The 24,333-nt window shown below is 44.8% G+C and overlaps 1 protein-coding gene across 1 annotated transcript in view; it reads right to left on the minus strand.

Moving 5' to 3' along the window:
• The window catches only part of casq1b (calsequestrin 1b), a 33,275-nt gene extending 10,006 nt beyond the window's left edge, over nt 1-23,269 (minus strand). The window contains exons 1-2 of the mRNA XM_072670077.1: nt 23,033-23,269; nt 38-70 (exon numbers count right to left, since the gene is read on the minus strand). Coding sequence (XP_072526178.1) covers nt 38-70; nt 23,033-23,269 — 270 coding nt within the window. The remainder of the gene's footprint in view (nt 1-37; nt 71-23,032) is intronic.
• Nucleotides 23,270-24,333: the final 1,064 nt, after the last annotated feature.

The raw sequence follows: 24,333 nt of genomic DNA on the forward strand, positions 1-24,333 counted from the left end.
AGGAGGAGGAGGGAACAGGTTGAGGGCCTGAACATACCTGGTAGGTCAGGGCGGCAGGACTTGTTAGCAACTGCAGAGAGAAGTCAGGTGACTCTTTAGACTTGGGCAACCAACAGATCACACAGTCATGCAAACTCTGCAGAACACACTACACTACACCTGTCCAGTCCCACTCAACTCACCCAGGCCAGGGAAAATCACAGTAAACGACATCTATCATATTCTTAACTGATCAGCCATAACATTAAAACCACCCACAAGTGAAATGATGAACATTGAACATCTTCTACAGGGGCTCCTGTCACAGGGAGCAAGTGATCAGTCAGCTCTTGAAGGCGATGTGTTGAATAAGGCATAAGAACCTGAGCCACTTTGACAAGAACCAAACTGTGATGTTCTAGACAATGACTGGGTCAGAACATCTCCCAACAAACCATCAGGCAGGTCCTGTAGGGTGTTCCCAGGCATGCAGCGGTCAGTACCCACCAAAAGTGCTCCAATTAAACCAGTGCTTAATGTGAATCAGGGTCATGGGCACCCAAGGCTCCAAACCGATACTCATGGAGGTCCACAGGACCACAGGACACCTTCAGAGATCTTGTGGAGTCCATGTCTCGATGGGTGAAAGCTGTTTTGGTGGCACGAGGGTGGTTTTTAAAGTTATGGCTGATTGGTCAACACTAAGTACCATAGCTGGTCTGGTATCTCAGTGTGGAATCAAGTCTCGAGCTTTGAAGTCGACTCTTGACTTCCAAATGCCTGGAATCAGAGAATCGACTCAGCCCGGCCTGAACACCAGCAGCACACAGAAATGCTCATGGTAACGGATCAGACTGAGACACCAGTGGTCAAACAGATGTCAGATGGTCCAAAATGCAACCAAGACCAAGCAGAACCGTTCCACTGACCCGGTGAAGCTCCAGTAGGAACCCAGTATGTCCAGTCTGAGTACAGTATCAGAGCTTGGCACAGTGCAAGAGCGTCAGTGGAACCAACCAGAACAGAAGGTGCATGCGACATTTACGCCAGCTAGTAGCTGAGTAGTCAAACTCTGTGATGTCATTTCTCCTTTAGCCCCATCTCTAAAATACGCCCCTAAAACAACACGGCCTGAACTGATGACCGTGAAATCTGTAGCTGCGAGAGCAGCGTTCTCAGCTGTTTCCCAGCCATAAACTGAGGAAACGTGCTGATCTTTTGGACAAATTCAGTCAGATACGCTGCCCAAGGCCAGAGCCTCCCCATTCAGATGATTTCATTTGCACACTATGTGGACAAAAGTATTGGGACACTGGCTTATTCACGGTTTCTTCTGATATCAAGGCTATTAAAAAGAGCTGATCCTGCTCTACTGTCTCTACTGTTCAGGGAAGTCTTTCTAATAGATTTTGGAGAAGGAGCATTGCTGTGAGGATTTGATGGCGTTCAGGATGTTGGATTGTGATCACCACCCCACCTCAACATCCCAAACAAAAGTACTGGGTGGAGCTCCTCCACCATCATTCCAGAGAACACAGTTCTTCCACTGCTCCACAGCTCAATGCTAGCCTCTAGCCCAGGCCTGCTGTTAAGCATGGCGGCAATAGGTTTAGCTCCAGAGAGTCCTATTCTATTGGCAGTGCTTCTGTTTTCCGTGTGCAGCTGTCAGCAATGGGTGCAACTTAGAGTCGCTGCATGCATTCATGAGCAGGGGTGTCCACAGTTAGAGAGTTAACAGGGCTGAAGTGAACGAGATGTTCCTGAAGTTAAAGTTGGGGTTTGATTGGTCTTCAGGCAGCATGTTATTTTTACAGAGTTTGGTAGGGTTGGGTTAGTTACTGCATGAAACAGATGACAGATGCAATGACTCAGACATGAGCAACAGCCGACAGCATGCGTTCAGCAAGACCGAGAGAGTCAGAGAGAGAGAGAGAGAGAAACACAGGCCGTCTGTTCCAGGCTCTCGTCCATCTATAAAAGGAATAATGGTGGTAAATTTTCCGGCGTTCATTGTTCAGAGCCCCCCGGACAATTGCTCCATGTTCCAGCAGCAGCGGTGACAGAGCAAAAAAAGGAAAGGCAGGTCGCTCAGCTTTCGGTTAGGTGAATGAAGATGAATCACTCGTGACCCCTCTCTGACCTTCCCGTCATAAAAAACTGCAAAAAAAAAACCCTCAGCTGGTTTGGTAGCTGGCTGAATGGATATGACCTCGGCAGTTCCACTCAGTCGGATTGTAGAGGGGGAAAAAAGCCCAGCGTCTGCCATACAGCTCACATATTAAACGTTTGACAGGGTCAGAGAGGTCAGAGAGGTCAGCCTGCTTTAGCTCTTAATGGTTTGAAGTTGGCACTTTGGGCCATTATGTTATTTGCGCCCCCCCTGGCCCCTTCAACCCCACCCCACCCTACCCTACCCTCAGCATTGACAGCTTTCATAAACCAGGGCTTTGTCATGCTGATGTAGATTGCCTTAATTATCTCTCATTTGGCTTCAGTCAGATTTAGTGTTCTGCAATTAATTTGTTCTCAAGCGTACACACACACACACACACACACACACACACATGCACGTACGTAAGCCACCATCCTCTTTGACGTCATGGTTTCCTGCTTTTTCTTCTGCAGGGTGGATCATGTTGGTGATAATAATAATAATAAAAGGCCCTGGAAGACGCCAGCACTAGAAGGTTCAGAACTATATGGATGCCTACAGGCCTACAGGATGGCTACAGGCAAGTTCTTTCTCAAGTCTCTCAGGAGGGGATCTGAGGGGATCTCAGGAGATCTGTAATAGTTAAAAAATAGTAGATGCACAAAACAACTACCCTGCAGTGTACTGATGTGATTTAGTAGGCCATAAATATCTGAGCCTCCACTGCCCCAATACAGTATACACCCATCAGCCTTAACCTGAAAACCACCTGCCTAATATTGAGTAGGTCCCCCTTGTGACAGCAAATCAGCTCTGACCCATCGAGGCATGGACTCCTCAAGACCTGTAGTACTGGCACCAAGACTAACATTAGCCGCAGATCCTTTAGTATCAGTCAGCCTTGGGAACCCATGAGCCTGTCGCTAGTTCACTGGTTGTGTTTCCTTGGAGCACTTTTGGCCTGCCTGATGTTCTGGAGATATTCTGACCCAGTCGTCTAGTCAAAGTGTCTCAGATTCTCACGCTTGTCTATTTTTCCTGCTTCATCACCTTCATCATCTTCAAGAACTGTTCACCTGTTCACCTGCTGCCTGATCTGTCCAGATCAATAATGTTATGCCCTTCACCTGTCAGTGGTACTAATGTTGTGGCTGATCTAAAAAGCTAAAAGAGAAGGTCCTACAACCTGCTACATGCTACATGCCGCTGTCCATGTCCTCCTTGGCATCCCTAGGCTGAACGCTGGCTGCTGTCGATCTGTGATTCACACATTCCACCATTTCTCAGAATATGTCCTTTCCTTTCCACCCCAGACCTTTAGCTTCCACCACTGGTCACATCACCTTCGTTATCCGTGCTCTGGGACCCCGGCCCCCCCTCCAGCTACACCAATGAGCTCTGTCTTCCTACTGCTCCTCTGCTGAGCTCAGAAGGGCTTCACTTAATGAGGTTAGCTCTGCTGTCGTGGCTGAATCAGTAATATCTGGCCCATTCTTCTCCCTCAAAATGAGATTACACAGGTCAAGGACAACTGTTGCCTTGGGCTCTTCACAGGATATACAAGGGCTAAGCAAGCTTGGGCTTTTCAGCAAGGCCTGTGTACAACAATGCGCTAATATCTACTAGCATAAACAGTACATGAACGAGAGCGTCCTATTCTAGTTACATTGTTAGCATGTGTTCCACTATAATGCTAATTTCTTAGTGACCAATTCTGCCAGCTAGCTAGGTCTCCACAGTGCAAACAAGCTAAGAGGACACCAGCTAGCACAAGTTTCCTCCATGTCACATGACGTCAGGCACCAAAGCTCAACACACTCAAAGCAACTGCTAATTCTTTTACCTCAGCTAACAGATCACTGCATTGGCTAGCATCTTGCTAAGTGATGGGGAGATGGAGACCATGGTCAATATACTGTATTGGACTTCCAGCCGTACGCAGCTGTGATTGAGCCCACAGTCTCTTAATGGTGGCACAAACGCTGAGATGGTTGCACCACCTAGGATGGCCTAATGCCAGGCAAGAGGGCTAGAGGGGTATAAAGCCCCCCAGCATTGAGCTGTGGAGCAGTGGAAGAACTGTGTTCTCTGGAATGATGGTGGAGGAGCTCCATGCAGTACTTTTGTTTAGGACGAGTTGGGGATAAGGTGGTGGGGTGGTGATCATCATCCAACACCCTGACCTCAATAAAGCTCTCGTCACTGAATGCAGTCAATCAAATCCTCACAGCAATGCTCCTTCAAAATCTAGTAGAAAGTCTTCTTCTCTGGACAGTAGAGACAGGATCAGCTCTTTTTAATAGCCTTGATTTTAGAAGAAGCAATGAACGAGCAGGTGTCCCAATACTTTTGTCTTTTCTAGCGTGGAGGCTAGTGTGAACTGGGTGGGTAAGAAGTATAACGGTCCTCCCTCTCCCCCCATCACCCAGTGTGGGCGATGCAAGCCAGCGGGCGTCTGTTAGCTGACCTAACAGAATTAGCAGTTAGCATTCCCCTCCAAGTGTGTTGAGCTCAGAAGAAGATTAAAGGCTAGCCTTTATCCTCCCTTTTAGCGTCGGTGTGCGTTATGTGATACATCTGGGTTTTAGTCATGGCGACGCCTGGTTCCTATCGCCACCATTATGAAGAAATAGTCAGTCAGTTTCTCTACAGCAAAGCATTTCACACCAAACTCACTCTGAGTGACTGTTTACGTCTCAGACTTATTCCGAAACTTTGAAACATTGATGGACTTCCCCTTTAACTGCTTCGGCAGTTCCTGGCTACGGCTTCGTGTTGAACCCCTGCTGAAACGGGGAGGTGCGTCTCGCTCGGGTTTTGATGCAGCACTAATGCGAGAGCAGCGCTCCTGCTGTTGTGAGAGTTGTGAGAACGGCTGTTTGATGTATCCTGCAAATATCCGAGCTGTTCCAGGAAAGAGAGGAGGCCAAATGAGTTAATGAGTTAATTAAGGCTTGATCGAACTTCTTCCAAACTCAATTTTCTCACAACTGGGAAATATGACTTTGCACAGCCAGTCAGCTTTCTCTCGCGTCTGACCACGGGCAGAAACAGGATGAACTGATAGCATCAACAAGCCCATCCATTACAGAGGGGTTTCTTCTTTTACTGTATACTCTTATGGACTCTTATGGGCTCTTATGGGCTCTTATGGACTCTTATGGGCTTATATGGGTTGTATTGGGCCTATATGGGCTGTTATGGGCAGTTATGGGCTGTTACGGGCTAGTATCAGCTCTTATGGGCTCTTATGGGCTTATATGGGTTGTATTGGGCTTATATGGGCTGTTATGGGCTGTTATGGCCTCTTATGAGCTAATTTAGGCTGTTATCGGCTGTTATGGGCTCTTATGTACGATAAGGTTATATATAAAATATATTAAATAGTATCGTAATAAGAAGAAGAGAGGGGGAGAATCCACCCAGTCGAGGATATGATAGAGGTCATAATCAGGGACTTTGGATACAAATTTATCATAATTACTGCTCTAGCCAGAACCCCATTTTTTATATTTTTATATATAGCTCCATATTTATTTATATTTACATTGAAGACATTTAGCAGACGTTCTTCTCCAGAGCTTCACTGTCTCTCAGAAAATACCATTAGCCTATTTGTATCAGCTAGAATCCAGAAGGTCCCTCTAATCTTAGACTCTACTAAATGCAGAATTCAGTCTGGAGACACAATCCTCCACACTCTGAAGAGGAGGGTCTTCAGTCTGGGTTTGGGAACAGCGAGCGCTGGACTCCACCATGAAGTTCGTTCCACCACTTCGGTGCAGGACAGAAAAAGTCTGGACGCTCGTCTTCCGTGGATCTTAAAGGATGGCGGAGGGGCTGGCTGGTCCAGTCTTGACTTTGTAGACCAGAGTCAGGGGTCTGAATCTGATGACCTGGGCAGCAGCTACAGGAAGCCTGCCAGAAAATCCAGCTCATGACCAGCTTTGGCTGGTAGCTGGCTTCAGATGGTCCAAGCTGGTCTTCAATGGCAAAAACACATCCTGTACTGCTAAACCAGCTGGTTAAGCAGATCTGGATGCTGCATTTTATTGTGGTCTTGCTGGCCATGCTGGTCGAACAACTTAGTGATGCTGGTCAACCAGCTTGGCTATTGTTTTTGACCAGCATGCTTGTAGACCAGCTAAACCATCATCAAACTCAAACGAAAAAACATACCCTAAGCTGGTCAAGCAGCTTGACCAGTTACTTAAAACAAGCAAAAAGACCTGAGGGGAACAAAAAGAGGGCGGAGCCACAGATTAAACACAGGTGAGACCAGTCACAAAGAGGTAGAGCTTGGACAACATACTAGGATGGTGGGACACCAGGAATGAGACATCAAGGCCTTGTCCCATTACTTGCAATTGCACCCTCGCACCCTTGCACCCCTTGTTTGCAGATGCCCACTAGGTGTGCAGGAGTGTCCCATTTCTTTACATTTCTCCAATTAAGGTGACCAGTTTGACCAGCTTGCCAGGCCGTTTTATTCACTGTCCAAACCCCAGAGAACCTACGTGGGCCAAAATATTGGTAAATGTGTTGTAAATTTCATTTGGGACTAATTGACCTTACAGCACCCTCTGCAGGGTTCCCCCAGGAGGGTCACTTGACTGTTTACAGTAGCACAGCGAGATATTCTGACCAGGGTTGCTGAAGTATTCCCAAGAGTTTTCTTGGAGCTTTTACATCATGTGGATTACTTTAAGAAGGTAATGCACTTTGGCATTCATCTATTTGCCAAACATGGTTCTTTAAAGAACCCATATAAGTTTCTTTATGCAGCAAAAAGTGGTTCGTTATGCATCTGTTTTTTTGGCTGTGTCCCAATAGCATACTACACACTACACTACTAGTATGCTAAATATTAACATACGGATCCCTTTTCTACTAACAGGAAGTGATGAAGTGTTGCTATGCAACCATACATCACTGCAAGTTCTTTAGACGCCGTCGCCGTTACCTGCATCGCTATCCACCATTTTTTCTAACAACTGTTTCAGATGTGAGTAGCTCCTCCCTTTTCATTTCGCACTGCATTAAGGGACAATAGTGTTCATTGTAACCACACTGAAAAACTGACCAGTATGCATTGTGGGTATTTGAGTATACTCAGCTTTTAGCTACGCTACATACTCAAACTAGCTAGTATTAGTCATTAGTAAGCAACTGGGACACACTCTTGGGCCTTGTCCCAATTCTCATGCTTGGTGGGGGGTGTGTGAGTTTGGAGCAGAATTGGGACACTTCGGTTGGTTATGGGTGACAGTGGATTATGGGTAATTTCCTTTCCAGAAGTGTCATCTGATGCAGGTTTACGGGAGGGGCATCAAGTACTCATTGGCGGAGCTTGTGAGCACCTTTATTGGAGAAATGTAAAGAAATGGGACACCCCTGCACACCTAGTGGGCATGTGCAAACAAGGGGTGCAAGGGTGCAAGTGCGAGTAATGGAACAAGGCCTTGATGTCTCATTCCTGGTGTCCCATCATCCTAGTATGTTGTCCAAGCTCTTCCTCTTTGTGACTGGTCCCACCTGTGTTTAATCTGTGGCTCCGCCCTCTTTTTGTTCCCCTCAGGTGTTTTTGCCTGTTTTCAGTCTGTTCAGCTTCCTGGATGGGCTGAATCTCTTTGTCTTGCACCGCTTGGTTTGGATTTCTCCCTTTTTTTAACGTCTGTTTCTAGTTTCATAAGCTCCCCCTGTTAGCCTGCTTGGTAGCACCAGTACGAGAATAAAGAAGCCACCTTTGGACACCAAACCTGTCCGGACTGATCGGCCATGTCTCAGGTAAGAGGGGGCAAAGAGTTCTTGCTTAGTTCTGCTCTCTTCTATGACTCCTGTGTCTCCACATGTGACTGCAGCTGTCCTTTTCCACATCAGCACCCTGACGGTTGTAGGTGCCACTGTACATCTATGACACAGGAGCTCTTATAGAGCTTCCCAGTTCTTCTCAGCTATTAATAAATGAGGAGCTGTGAGGTAGACGCCATGCGCAGTCCACAAACAGGATTACATAACACTGCTCTGGGTGTCTATGAAAGATTTAGGGTCTGCCTAGAAATAAACACATGAGCCCCTCTTGGGGAACGACACAACAGACAAAACCCGTGAAAGATGAACGATCACACTGTGACGGGAACACAGACGCAGTGAGACCCAGGCCCAGTTTGAACCCAGCAGGGACCTGACGTCAGTTTGACGTCAGAAAAACCCAGTGTTGGCTTGACCTCAACCTCCAACTCATCACCACAATGAATTTTAGCTCTTATAGGCTGTTATGAGCTGTTATGAGCTGTTATGGGATATTATGGGCCCTTATTGGCTGTTATAGGCTGTTATGGACTCTTATAGGCTGTTATGGGATCTTATGAGCTGTTACATTTACATTTAAGGCATTTAGCAGACGCTCTTATCCAGAGTGACTTACAAAAGTACTTTGCTATTTGCCTGTTATGGGCTGTTATGGGATCTTATGGGCTGTTATGGGATCTTATCGGCTGTTATGGGATCTTATCGGCTGTTATGGGATCTTCTAGGCTCTTCTAGGCTCTTATGGGCTGTTATGGGCTCTTATGTATGCTAAGGTTTCACCCATTGCTGACAGATGTGCAAAAACCAGTAGAAGCACAGGAAGAAGTACTGCCAATAGAATAAGACTCTCTGGAGCAGATAATAGTAAACCTATTGGTGCCATGCTGCTTAATGATTGACAGTAGAAACAGTTACCCCAACGAAAGCAGGATCAGCTCTTTTAATACCCATGATTTCAGAAGAAACAGTGAATGAGCAGACGTCCCAATACTTTTGTCCATATAGCATATAGTGATTGTGAAGGACGTTTTTAGTTGATGTAAAGATTTATTATGTTATTTATTGTTTTTAATGATATGGGCCTTAGGTGCTGTATGTATGATGTTGTGTAAGAGTTCAGAAGGTTGAGGTAGTGCCCCTAAATGCTCCTCTGTAAATATTTCATACGCCACTTTGCTCCCCTGCATTTCTTTGACATTTTCATACATGAATAAGATATATTAATACTGCCGTCTGTGACACTGGGGGCAGAACATGTATTAATCATCACTCACACACAGATACACACACCTGTGAGTGTGCTCCTCACGGTTTCAGACCTTCTCAGGGAACATCTAGACGTCACGCTGGATTCTCAAGTTCTAAATTCGCAAAGGAGAGGTGGAGTGAAGCCTGCTCGGCCTTGATTACGTAATAATCTTCACACACACACACACACACACACACACACACACACCATCACATTCATAGCACATAGGTATTTTCCAATACACTAAATGGACAAAAGTATTGGGACACCTGCTCATTCAATGTTTCTTCTGAAATCAAGGGTATTAAAAAGAGCTTCTCCTGCTTTTGTTAGAGTAACTATCTCTACTCTCTACTGTCCAGAGAAGAAGACTTTTTACTAGATTTTGGAGGAGCATTGCTGTGAGAATTTGATTGATTGCACTCAGTGACGAGAGCGTTAGTGAGGTCATGATGTTAGATGATGATCACCACCCCACCACCTCATCCCAAAAGTACTGGATGGAGCTCCACCACCATCATTCCAGAGAACACAGTTCTTCCACTGCTCCACAGCTCCTCAATTCTGGGGGGCTTTATACCCCTCTAGTCCACGCCTGGCATTAGGCAGCATGGTGCCAATAGGGTCATGATGTTGATCTGCTCCAGAGAGTCCTATTCTATTGGCAGTACTTCTTCTCTACAGGGACTAGACAAACTGTGTGTGCATTCGCATATTTGTGGCAGCAGCAATGGGTGCAGCTTAAAGTAGCTGAATACATTCACTAAAAGGGGTGTCCACAAACATTTGGAAAAGGTTTCTGTTTATGCTGAAACGTGACACGCTATGCATTTCCTCACAAAGAGTTCCTGATTCAGGGCATGTCAGGACTACAGAGTGTCTACAGACCACTAATGCCTATTAATGTAGAACAGGGTTCTTCAGTTCCAGGCCCTAATTGTTTTTAAGCAACTCCCAGCAGGGGGCAGAGCTAGCCAAACCATAGGGCCTGTAAAAGAACAAGCATCGCCAGAAAGAGCGAGCTGCTCCTGGACCTCGCTGAAGACGTGGTTGGCCATAGCAGAGGGGACACTGAATGTCAGGGGCTTGGGAGAGGTGGTAATGGATGCTAAAATTAGCTGCTAACAGGCAGCCACCAGGCCATAGCCAGCGGGAGCTATTCTGGCAGGCAGAAGTATTTTGGCAGCTCTTGAAATTCGCTGACATGTACAGCAGGCCAGGCTGTCCTGTCTCCTCAGGCAGTGCTGTGGGATTGTGGGAGAGAGGTCCATTCATCACACTGAGGCATGGAAAGCTTGGGGTTTGGTGGCAGGAGAACTTTTCTGCAAATTACCCAAAATTTTCTTTGAAACATTTTAGTTCAGAGACAAGAAACTGCGAGTTGTGCCTTTAGACCTCCTACTTTTGAACGTTGGACTTCACACCAGGCAAAGTTAGGAAACTGCCCTCAACAGAGTCCCATTAAAACAACAGATGTTTATAATAATGTGGACACAACGCAAGGCCACAAGGCTTTCCCAGGAATGTCTCCACAAAATTCCAACACTTCCTTGGCCTGCCTGGTCGCCAGATTTCTCTGATTTGTCAATTGAGCATCTATGGGACCTGCTGGGACGCCAGCTTTAGCAACCCGCGAGTGTGCCGGATCTATAGGCCCAGTCGCAACATCTGTGGGCAAATGGGCCGCAGGATGCCATGCAGGACCTGTATGCCTCCACTCGAGGCGACCCAGCAGGGTTTCTTAGTTTCCCCCAGTAAACCTCAACAGCATTGTTCCATCAGTGAGCGTATTTATATCCCCAGGAGCCTCTCAGACAATTCAAGAGCCAAGTTATCCAGCAATCCTTTGAAAGCTCTTGCCTAGTCACGTTCTCGGTGACTTTCAAGAGATGACATCATCAGGGCCAAAAGGTTTAATGTTCTAATGTATTAAATTGCACAGGCCTACATCTATTATACATCTACTTGATGTATTACTCAGGGAAGTTCCATAATTGCACGTTACAGTCCTTATGAATTATTTATTATTATCAAGGATCTGTCCTCCTGAGCAATGATCCAGCTCCGAGATAAGGCCGAGCTTTATCTTCTGAATGGCTGTGGCCCTTTTTATGGGAACTGAGATCAAGGTTGGCACAGGACAATTAATTGAGTATATTTGATGTATTCTATAATAAACACAAACACACACATACCTAATTAATCGGATTTCATTGAATTAATGACCCAAGAAGATGCAGATCTATTTAGGACTGCTTTTTATTTGTCTGCCTAAATCATTTCAGGAGCAGAAGCAGTTGTAAATAGGACGAAGGTGTAGAAGTTTCCAGCTATATATAGTCTGCACCTTTAGCCGAACACTCTGCCGATGTTTACACTCCGCTACCCAGCTGAGTGTCGGGGCTAATCACCTGCCATACTGCACCGCACACATACAGTAGCTCTGCCTCTGGCCAAGTAGGCACTTCACTTGCATTTGACAGGTTCAGAGCGAGGCCGGGATGTGAATACTGAAGAGTGCGGAAACAAGGCAAGCTTTCAGTCATGTTTCATATTCCCAAAGCCCCCGTGAATTTGAACCAGATTTCTCCAGAACCAGTATTATTTGAGCCTTCTCTTGGTGGCGCAATAGAGCACTGCTTTGAAGCAGATCAACAGCTCAGTTAGAGCTAGCCAGCAGCGATGGAAAATTGAGCAGCAGCAGAACAGCTGTTGGAACAGTTGGAAGAAAATCCTGGGGTGGATTTTTGGATTCTGCACCTGAATTTTACATCTCTACTAGCCAGGCTGCAGTACAGCCTCCAAACATGGTGGAGGTAGTTTCATACGCTGTTCTAACACATACGCTGTAACTAAGACTCAAAAAGCAAACAACAACTATGAAAAATTGATCATTTTTTGACTGACAAACTAAAATATGTTGACATTAAATGAATTGATTTTGTTGTATGTCAGTAACTGGATACACTGGATACACTCAAAAACAATAAAAGTGCTACAAAATAACCACTTTTGGTTCCACAAAGAACCATTTTTGTAACAGAGATTTACCATTAAATAGATAAAGAACCTGTACATCAAAAGAGAGGCTTTTTTGGGGTCTTTTAAAGGTCGTCACACTCACAGATATCTGACAATCATGGTTCTTTATGGAGCCAAAGGTGGTTCTTCTATGCAATCACTCAAAGAAGAACTCAAAAGAAGCCTTTTGTAGCATCTTTATGTTTAATATACACCAGATCAGAATGTCTGAAAATACACCTCAATCTATTAAATGAATTAAATCTGTCTGTTTTTTGGGATAAATGGAGTGTATACCTCACATACGCATTCACAACAGAACATCAGAGACATTCAGCTTTATAGTATTTCATATTTTGTGTTCTACTCTGTAATAAATTTTACATTTACGGCATTTAGCAGACGCTCTTATCCAGAGCGACTTACAAAGTTACTCGTATTACAAAGGTGGGTCAGTGTAGTGTTAGGAGTCTTGCCCAAGGACTCTTATTGGTGTAGCGCAGCATAGCCACCCAGACCGGGAATCGAACCCCAGTCTCCCGCATGGTGTGGTAGCTCAGTGGCAGGTAGTGGTGTTATCTGTTGCGCCACACCAAATATCAGCTTTAACTCAAAAACCTAAGTTAAAAAGCTGCCTTAAAGTTTTAAGTTGAATTCAGTTAGCCTGGTTTTGGATTCATCTCTGCAAGTTAGTTTGACAGTAAAGTACAAGTAGTTTCCACTTCGACCTTCTAACATGACTTTTATTCACTCGTGCTAATTACTGGCTTAAATATTAAACTTAAATAATTCAGTTAATTAAACTCTTCACATTACTGTTCAAGTCAGGATTATATAAAAGCAGTGAGCATTTAGAATGATCTATTAATTACAGTTAAAACAATAAAGACAACTTCTGAAACAAGAGGTTCTCACATATCATCTTGGATGAAATGTTAAATATGAATTCTACACTTCAGTAAAATCCAGTCACGCTCAGCAGCACAGCTCAGTCAAGTTCAATATACGATATAACTAAATACCGAAGACTGTAGCCTAGGCGGAACGACCACACACTGACGGGGAGTCGTAGGAGAATGACATGTCCAGGAGCCAATGGGAAAGGTGGGAGTTTTACTCAGAGGTTGCACTGCACACTGCCATTTCCCAAAGGCAACCGACTTAACTCACTTATTATAGGTTAATTCAACTCAAAGACCTGAGAAATGATCACAAATATTCACCTAACTCAGAACCGTTGAGTAATCTGGGATATCTTCAGATTTACATGCAGACAATGCCATATGTCCCCTGTACTGCCCTTACTTACAAGCTTGAGTTAAGGCTGATAGACTCTTAATAAAGAACTGTTCTATAGGTTCTTTCACTCATAACAATAGTGAAACTCCTCTTCGGGCTATATAGGAACATTTGTAGAGGTTTTCCTTCTGTTTGAAGCAGAAAAGCTGGTGTCTGAAGGCCAAACATGCTGCGATTTTCAGAGCTGTAATCACATCCTCAGAAAAGGACATTTTATTAACTCCTTTAAAATTCCACAGCTTCTATTGTGCCGATATTAATCTGTCCTTCACATCAGAGTCCCGGGAGGAAGAGAACAAACCTTTAAAATGACAGAATCTGTGGCCTTCACCACCTCTCTAATACATACTCCCACAGTGATTCAGACCGGTGGCACAGCCAGAATTTCATTTTAAGGGCCTTGTTAAAGTTGCCAATCCTGACTGAGTGTGGTGGGGGTGGGCCTGGTTACAGGTTTGAGGGTCCAGCCAGCAGTATTTCCCAAAGACGTCACTGTTGCATTTAATTATCTAACGTTAAGACTCCGGCTAACAGCATGGTGGGAAAAGGCTAACGAAAGGACGTGTCCATCTGATTTTTAAGGAGTTGGGGTTTGAATGAAATTGTGGCTCATTGTAGAGAAGCTTACAGACTTTCTTACATTGGTAGTGAACTGAACCAGGTGTCTGCCGCCATGTCTACATCACAAATGTAGCCATTTTCTTAAAGCCCCTGGGAGCCTAAATCTGAGTCTTCTTTCTAATGGAGCAAATCTGGCTCCTCAGGGCCCCCAGTGTAAAGTATGTCTTATGAAGATCTACCCAAAGTCTGATGCTCTCCTTTCCATGTGGAATGGGCGGTTCTAAAAGTGGGTCAGGGTCAGTTTACATCAGCATAGCCCTGACCAATCACAAGGCTTACATGGCTCTGGCCTCTCTTTTACATTTGAGTAGCATGAAGAGCTAAAGCTAAAGCTATACCACAGACTTATAAGGATGAAGAGCGTCCACTGGTTGAAATACGAGTTCTCATAATGCTCAGCATGGCGTCTGTTTACGGCTAAAGTCCCGCCTTACAACAAAAGGAGCCAATCAGTGCAGTAGCCAGAACCAGCTGGAAGATTTGTGCATTATTGAGCTTCAAAGTGTTCTGAGGTTTTGATCTGACCTTCAGTTTCCAGTGTTTTGGTCTCTTCTCCTCTACCCTCTACCCCTAGAGATGTGAGCTTAGTCTCGTATGAATGAAAAGTAAAAAGCTTAAAAACACAACTTCTCTGTCTCAGGGCTGTGTGCGTTGCCATGGTAACATAAACAAAAGAGGGCTGGTAGCCATGCATGCTCATTAGAATATTAAGATCACGCCCAGGTGGTTCTCCGAGTGGTCTGAGGAGTGCAGCTTGGTGATTACACAAGATTAGTAACCCCCCCCCCCCCCCCCGCTTTACACTACTGAAATAGCAACCCACCAAGGTCAGTCAGACCACATCTGGCTCTTAAAGGGAACGGCGAGAGACACGCTGATTGGTTTATTTTGCACATTACGCCCAAAACAAACACACCCATGATTATTAATTAAGAGACTCAGCACATGTTGACTGTTGGGCATTTCAGGCCAAGCAAGCCATACTTTTCCCGTCGTTACCATAGAAAATACATACTGCCCTAAATACACACACGCCCTAAATCAGGCTGCACGGTTGACTGCGTGCCTAAAGATCGCTAAAATAGGGCCTAAGCCTTTTTGTGGGACTATTCTGGTGCACACGGCTCTGCATGTATCCCTCCGTCATGCATGCTTTAAAGAAAACTATCGTAAAACAATGTTTTGAGCAGCAGGCGCTGAATGAAGGTGTTTTGAATCATTAGGTGTAATAATTTTCTATGAGGGGGCTTTCAGAGGCAAAGCTTCAGACGTTCAGACCACTCTGAACAATCCTACATCAGTCCGTCTCTCTACAATGTAGCATTTCACACCAAACCCCCTCTGAACCACTCTGAACAACTGTTGAAACTCCTCTTTAGCCAGAGGCCCAGCTATAGACTATAGACTGTGCACTATAGACGTCTAAGGTCAATGGTTGATGGTTGCGCTGTCCACCCCCCTCCTCCTCCCGCTGATTTCAGCGGTCTTCATCTAGTAGTCTTCTTTTCTGGATAGTAGAGACAGTTACTCCAACAAAAGCAGGATCAGCTCTTTTAATAGCCTGTTCTACTCCTGGGTGCAGCTTAAAGTAGAAGGGGTGTCCACAAACATTTAGACATATGGTGTATAAGCATATGTAGCACCACTGGGATCAATGTTTACTGCACTTGTATCAGCGCTGATGATTGTATGATGATTGTATTTTTATACATCGTTTTTTCAGCTATTTTGAACATAAAGATTCTTCCTCTGTAAATTTCTAAGCCTAAATAAAGGTCAATGAAGCACATCTATTACATTATAATGCTAATTTCTGATAGCATCCTAATAGGATTGTAGTAGTCTGTTGGCGCTAAGCTAATGGCAGTATACTCTAACATCTTTGGGCTACTGTACTGGTATCAGGACTGGAATGGACACAGTGGTGATGTGGCTTCTTTGATTGTAGATGAGGTCAGAAACACGGTCTACTATGGTCTACTGAGTCACAGATGTTTAGATGCCCTACATTCACCAATGCAGGAACTCCTCTTTAGCCAGAGGCCCAACTATAGACTATAGACTGTTGCACTATAGACGTCTAAGGTCAATGGTTGATGGTTGCGCTGTCCACCCCCCTCCTCCTCCCGCTGATTTTGGCGGTCTTCACTCCAACCCTTTTGCATTTGGAAATCAGCTTTCATCGATTGTTCTCCGCTGTCTCTCTGTTCTGCTGTGTCATGGCAGCTAATAAAGAGACTGCCGGAAAGCGGATTGCTAATACAGTCGCCTCGCAGCGAGGACATCAGCACACGAGAGCTTCGGCACGACTTCACAATGACGTTACGGTTACCATGACAGGGCGGCGATAGCTTAAGGGATTTGCTCTATGGTAGTTTCAGACACTCTGATGAGGAGGTCCTCCACAATAAGAACTCTCAGCCTTGCTGGAGATCAGGCTCTGAGAAGCAGGGAGCGCGGAAGTCAATATCCAAACGCTGCTCCGTTCCTTCAGGCGGCAGTTTTATCTCCACAGGAGCGAAGCGGCGGTTCAAGGTTTTTATTTCCATATCAGCTGAGCGCAAAGGCCAGAAAACAGTATTTCATGACGGCTGAACAGGATCCGGGGCTGTTCTGCAGTGCTGCGCTCTTTCAAAGCTTCAGGGGAGCTCACTGGCAGGGCAGAGCGTTGCAGGGATGAGCAGGAAGCCGGAAATGTGCTAGTAACGACTAGCCCACTCATAACAGGCTTTAACTTTTCACTACAGATATATGTCCAAATATTTGTGGACACCCCTTCTAACAAATGCAAATCCGTCCATTTAAGTTGCCTTGTTGACACAGATAAGAACACACAGCTTGTCTAGTCCCTGTAGAGAAGAAGTACTGCCAATAGAATAGGACTCTCTGGAGCAGATCAACATCATGACCCTATTGGCTCCATGCTGCCTAATGCCAGACGTGGGCTAGAGGGGTATAAAGCCCCCCAGCATTTAGGAGCTGTTGAGCAGTGGAAGAACTGTGTTCTCTGGAATGATGGTGGTGGAGATCCATTCAGTACTTTTTGGGTTCTGCCAACCCAACTCATTCTAAAGCTATTATATGGTGCTCCATCATAGGTGTAGGCCCCCTTGTGACACCAAGACAGGCATGGCCTCCACAAGACTTCTGAAGGTGTCCTGTGGCATCTGGCACCAAGACTAACATTAACAGCTCATCCTCTAAGTCCTGAAAAGAGTTGGGACCTCTTTGCCTCCATGAGCCATGACTGTGTTGCTGGTTCTCAGGATGGCCTTCCTGATAAACATGAGCCTATTGGCATCCTGACCTCACATCCTGCTCTTGTCGCTGAATGCAATCAAATCCTCACAGCAATGCTCTACTAAAATCTAGTAGAAAGTCTTCTTCAACAGAATCAGGATTAGCTCTTTTTAATAGCCTTGATTTCAGAAGAAACAGTGAATAAGTAGGTGTCCCAATACTTTTGTCCACAGGTTCAAGTCGTTCTACTCCTGGGTGCAGCTTAAAGCAGAAGGGGTGTCCACAAACATTTGGACATTTGGTGTATAAGCATATGTAGCACCACTGGGATCAATGTTTACTGCGCTGGAATGGAGACGGTGGTGTTGTGGCGCCTCTGATTGTAGATAAGGTCAGAAACATGGTCTGCTATGGTCTACAGAGTCACAGATATTCAGATGCCCTACATTCACAAATTCCAGAGCTGTAACAGATCTGTTCATTCTCCAGAATTGTGGGAGAGGCTGGATTAGGACTCAATTACACTCGCTGTCATCTGTTACTAATCTGGGCTCAGTTTCTCAAAGGGCGGCGGTGTTAGCATCGTGTTAATCATTACAGAGAGCAGAGATCTTTAGACTTGGACATTAATATCTATCATAGATCATCACAGAAATCCAGTCCCTCTAAAACTGCAGCTTTACAGGAGGAGAAAAACTGCTTTCAATGGGAGTTAATGTAAATATATATATTCCAGGTCATAATGGAGCATTTCTATTGGTCCATTCATCGAATGCAACAAATTCTGATACAGTATAAAGAACGACTGCCAGATTCACATTATGGAGAAAAATGAAAAAAATAACAGCAAAAATGGAGATCCAAGGTTTTTGAGATAGCATACTGCAATTTCTGTTTTTTGATGGTTCTCATGATATTGGCCTTTGGAATACGGTCATTGATATGCACATTGAAATATTAGCTACTTGACCAATCACAGGCCCAAATGAGTGTTTCTAGGAATCAGAGTTTTTATATAAACCTACACACACTGAAGAAGGTTGCCTTAGCAGGGGAAATGCTCTTAAATATACAGTAAATATGTACTATTTCCCAAACTAAGATTATTGTAGAAATACTATAAAATTAATTTTTAATGTTTATTTGTTTTAAGTGATATTATCCACTAAAATGGTCTTATTTCTTTGGGTAGATAATAACTAATCCAGCTTTTGTCAAGAAAGTCTGCTTAAAACCTGCAAAATGACCAGTCTGTGGATTCATTAGACACATTTAATTGATAAAATCATTTAAAACAAGTATATCAGCTATCTCACATCATTACTTCACTCCTTTCCCTGAATTTCCAAGGCTGAGCACCATACCCAAGCCTAGGGTCACCATGCACAATGCTAAGCTTTGGCTGGAGTGGTGTACAGAACACCATCGTTGGACTGTAGAGCATCTAATCTAATCAACCACACACCACCAACCGTCAGTCTGACAGACGAATCAGTGCCTGGTGAATGCCAGGAGAACACTACCTGCATGAATGCCAGCGATAAACGCTTCCTACTGTAGCTTAAACTGTCAGTTTGGGCCATAACTCTCAAAACTGTGAGAGAAAACAATGGCCCACTGGACACCTGGTTCATTCAGAAAGCACTTATCAGACACTTGCCATCACACTTCACGTGCATGTTGACTTGTAATAGTGGTCCTTATCAAGCTTGAGCCATTGATGTTCATTACACTGCATTTCCTAATCATAGAGAATCCAGTTTTATTCATGGTGCCAAAACCTTTTACAGAATTCGCTTCACTTTTATCCCTTCATATTATATTGTGATGTGCCATCATTTACCTCAGTCATGGCTTTTTTATTACTGTTTAAGACTGTATTTTTTATACATTAGTTTTTTTAATCAGCTATTTTGAATTAAAATGTCTAATTTAAATTTCTAAGCCTAAATAAAGGGCAAACCAAGCACATCTATTCCATTATAACGCTAATTTCTGATAGCACCCTAATAGGATTCTAGTAGTCTGTTGGCGCTAAGCTAATGGCAGTATACTCGTTACATCTTTGGGCTTCAGAGATGGAAGAATGTGCTAGATGGATACCCGTCTCTAGAAGGAATACATAAATCAAGCATTAATGGTAGAGTGGCAAGACGAAAGCCACTGTGGAGTAAAAGGCATAAGATTAGTCTGGTTACTTTTGGCTAAACAGCTCTGAAAAGGGACTAGTCTGGTGAAAGACAGGCCATGCACATCACCTGGCTAATACCACCCTACTGTGATACATGGTGGTGGTGGTGGCAGCACCATGCTACGGTAACTACAGTGAGCTAGGCGAATGCAGCCAAAGACAGGAACCCAAAGAAAACCACCTCCAAACTGAAACTGGTGGGACAGTTCACCCCTCAAAACGGCAATGACCCGAAGCAAACACGGGCACGCCAACGCCTGGACCTAAACCCGTTGCCATGAAGAATGGAATAAGCTGGTCAAATCCAGATGTGCAAAGACTTGCAGCTGTATTTACTACCATTTTGTTCAGCTCTCAAGTAAAAAACATGATTTTACTTAGTCACCTTTGTCATCATAGGAGATTTAGGTGTAGGTTTATGGGGGAAATGCAGGGACGGATTACCGACCAGGCATACTGGGCACGTGCCCAGTGGCCCTGACCACCAGGGGGCCCTCAACCAGCACTGATTTGGCCTGAATTGGTACGGACTGTCACTAAATACTGATCTGTAATTGGTGTAGGAGTGTTTAACTAATGTAGATCCAACGAACATGTGGTTAGGTCTAAAGCATAGACTGGAAACTGGATACACGACAGGAGGCGGGAACGTTCCAGTCTGGACTAAAGACAAACTATTTTTTAGAACTTAATATTTACAAGATTCCAGCTGATGAGTATTAGCTTTACAGCAGACCGCTCCCATCACTGCATGACTTTGAAAAGGAAGCTTTAGCTTTAGGGAGTTTGTCAGCTGACCAGGCTCGATCAACAGCATTTAAGGAAGGGCAAAGCCTTCTTTAACCCCTTAATCAGCCTATGGTCTGTCGGTGGTCCAAAAGTATTATTATAAACCTGTATCATCACCAGTGTGTACAGACGCCCCTGTAGTTACTGAGTAATACACCTTAGTGTGTGATGAGGGGTTAAGGGGGTGAGGTGGGTACTGCCCTTGATGGAAGGAGCAGATCAGCTGTTTGGACCGGCCACTAGAAACCTATAAAATGTTATCATAAAATATGTTATCATAAATAATAAAAGTATATAGTAATATAAATAATATAAAAATGATACTCTCTCATCTACCTACACTTCTGATCTAGACAGCAGTTCAGCTGATGAACGGATTCAAGCATAAACAGGATAGATCTCCAACCAAGTTGCTTGAAATTATTATATTATTTTTATTATTACACTTAAATACTTGTATACTGTAGTGATGCATTCATTTTTGTGTGCATAAGATGCATGTGCTGTGTTTGGGAAGAGGGTGTTCAGGGCTCCTTGCATTTGGTTGGATCAGGTGATGAAAAGGGTGGCCTGTGTTAGTTTGTGTGTGGCGGGAGGTTCATGCCCAGGAGGGACCCGTGTCCCATCAAAAATGGCCATTATATCCAATCAGAATTGAATCCACTCACTCAGCACCCGCCTCCTTACAGAAATAGTGCTTTTACCTTTCTGGTTGAGCCTGCAGTCCCTCAACAATCACATATGGGTGCCCTGCCCAGGCATCATGCAAACTTCTGGCCATGTTAAACGTGCCTAGATCATTTCCATCCTAAATCTAGCACCGCTTCAACTGTTTTTGGCGCAGCTGCTCAAGGCTATTAAGCGTTTTGAGGCTCCTTTCAGGCTCTTTAAAGTCAATAGCAGGTTTGCCAGCTTCCTGCAGGCCATCAGTTGGAACAGTGCAGGAGCTCTTAGCAGCAGTGCTTCGCTACACGCTCCCATCTCAGACTCCGAGTGGAAGTGAGTCAAATCGATAGGTTATTAAAAAACACACACACACTCACACACACACACACAGCGATGGTGATTCATGGCTTTTACCCCAGCCAAGTTTAGGAAATTAGGGTGAGGAAGGGTGAAGAGGAGGAAGGGGTGAGCTACGACTCCTGCTTGTCCGCCTCTCCCCAGAGTGCTCTCTGTGTTAGCGTACAGCTGTCCAGGGCTATTTGCTGAGGTGACTTATTACGGCTGGCTGGCTGTAAGAGGACACTTCTGCTGTGGACATCAGCTTGGAAACATCAACAACCAGCGTGCCCATGAGGATTAACCTGACTTTCACCTACAGGCCCATTATTGTGTATAGAGCTGCTGCGTTGAGCCTGGCTCACCCACACAACTCATAGCTCAGTTAGTTCTACTGTACAGTTTTAATGTATTACACAAAATTAAGTGTTTATTACCTTATCATCCCAACTAATTAGTGCCATATTATTAAGCGGTACCTAGAGGGAGTAACGTCAAATCAATTAACTCCCTGCAGGCTGTAGGGATTTCTGCCACTGCTGGTAGACCAGTATGACCGTAAGCTTCCACACACCTGCAGATTCCTGAGCTACTTCCTTCACACTGTGGCCTTTAGCCACGCCCAAATGCAGTCACTGCTTTTAGCCAATCAGTAACTGTATCTGCTTGACGACCCCTACATCTCAATCTATGAATCCTGTCACTCACCCTGCACATATTCTAAGCCATCCTCATGCAGCACCATCTGCAGGAGCCTGGAGTTACTACCACCTTCAGCACACACAATGCTAATTTTCTATCCAGGAAAATATACAATGTTGTCACAAAGAAGATCTTACACCAGTAACCACATATTCAACCAGTAGAACAAAGATTTCCAGTCCGGTGGCAGAACTGCCACTAGGGGGCCTGTGGAAAGACGTGAATTCACTCTAGCTACTGTTTCATAATGAACTAATAAGCAGCCTGTTCATCGACGACTACCTTGTCATGGCTCAATAGCTTTACCAGGGCAGTACAGTGTTAGCTAGTCGCATAATTTATTACATATTTAATTATGTATCATAACATTTTACAGTCTGTATTGGGATAATAATGAGCTTTGAGTGAAAAACCATTTTGTTACTGCCAGTGATACCTTCACCTTCTGCAGGGTTAAACACATGCTGTTGTAGGAACACACTGCTTTAGCAATCATTCGTTCCTTATCAAGTCTTCGAGAAGATCTGCAGCAGGTTCAGTTTAGCTAATAGTTCCTCATGCCAGTGAACAAGACCAAGCGAATCTCTCCACTTTGCGCCTCATCACCAGTAACCCTTGACTCGACTGGCATCCTGCCTGGCAAGTCTCATAGACAAGCTTCTCATGAAACCAGCTAGGTCTTATTTCATCCTTAAGAATGTGTGGCATGCCCCATCTGAGGCCTCACCACTCCACCATTGACCATGGACAGAATCCAAGATTGGTGTTTCAACCTCTGAAATCTCAAGCAGCTCTTTCCTGATACACAACACCTACTGACCTTTTAGGGCCAATCCAGTCCACCCTGGAACTTCACCATTCAACACACTCTTGCATCTTCTGCTCCTCACATGCTTACCAACCCCTAACAATGTCCTCGCACCGGACCTTTCCACCTTTCCACCACCAGGTCTGGCAAGCGAGTCAGTGAACACACCTCCAAAGCAAGCTCTTCCACTTCAAACTGCTTCTTGGCCATGCGGTTCTGCCCGACGGCCTTGTGGTAGTAGATCACCATGACGTCATACTTTTTCATAATGGTCTTGTAGTTCTTGTTGGTCAGCACATGGACGCGGTCCTTGCCGTCGTACTCTGGGATCTCTAGGCCCCTATCCCCCCAGGATAGAATTCCAAAGGCCAGAAGAACCGCTGCAAGCCCCCAGCCCCACTTCATGTTCCCCGATGGTTGCAAAAAGTCAACTTTACGTCCTTGTTGTTGTTGGTTTGTTTTTTTTGTTGTTTTTTTTACTTTGTTCCTAACGGTGGGTTACGTAAACAATTAGGAACAAGGTCCAGTTTGTCTGCCTGCCACCCGGAGAAGAGCAGGACTGACCGTTCGCACCTCCTTTTAAATGGGAACATACACTCCAACACTTGCTGGGGGCTTGCGGGGGCGGGTTCAGCTCTAGGAGACCACCCTGTTGGAGTAAAGTTGGAGTTTCATAGGCAGTGAAGAAATTGGAGCGAAGCCGACCAATGACTGATTGACTTGGCGGGACAGAGGCGGGCTAGGTCGGGGAGGGCGGGCCGGTTCTGACAGCACCTGTTGGAAGAGTAGTAAGAGGGACATGGACACCTTCCCTCAGAGAGAGAGATGTGGTCGAGCTGGAGAGGGAGGTGATGGGATTCCATTGCCATATTAAGTTCTGAAGAGGACTTTGACCCTCACTAAAAATAAAGGCTCGTCTGGACGCCAAAAGCAACGCAGCCCAGGTCTTTGTGGCTTGCTCTCTGACTGCGGTACAGTACAGTGTCACATTTGGCTCGGGTCCCTTTGGCTCAGGCCTAGTAAGTGGCATCACAGCGACACAGACACTCTTAAACACCGGGGTGCCAAAAAACGGGTTCCTTAAAGAACCTTTCAGTGGATGGTGATGATCTTTGAAGAACATTTTCTTTGAACAATGTAAGAGATAAAAGAACCATCAGGTGTGAAGAACCTTTTAAAAAGTACTATAAATGTTTCTGATGATGCCATAGAAGAACTGTGGTTGGTTCTCTACAGAACCTTAAAGTTACAGATGAAGAACCGTACATTAGAATACGTTAGATGTGAAGATGTGTTTCTGGTGATGCCATAGAAGAACCACTTTCGGTTCCTTAAGTAACCATTTAATACATGTTTCTTATCATATCATAGAAGCCGGGGGGCAAAAATAAATACGAATCAGTTTGGGTTTCTTTAAAGAATTGTTCAATGGAGGGTTCCTTAAAGAGCATTTCCTATGTGTGTGAAGA

This window comes from Salminus brasiliensis, chromosome 24 (genome assembly GCF_030463535.1).
Source record: "Salminus brasiliensis chromosome 24, fSalBra1.hap2, whole genome shotgun sequence".
Taxonomy (NCBI): domain Eukaryota; kingdom Metazoa; phylum Chordata; class Actinopteri; order Characiformes; family Bryconidae; genus Salminus; species Salminus brasiliensis.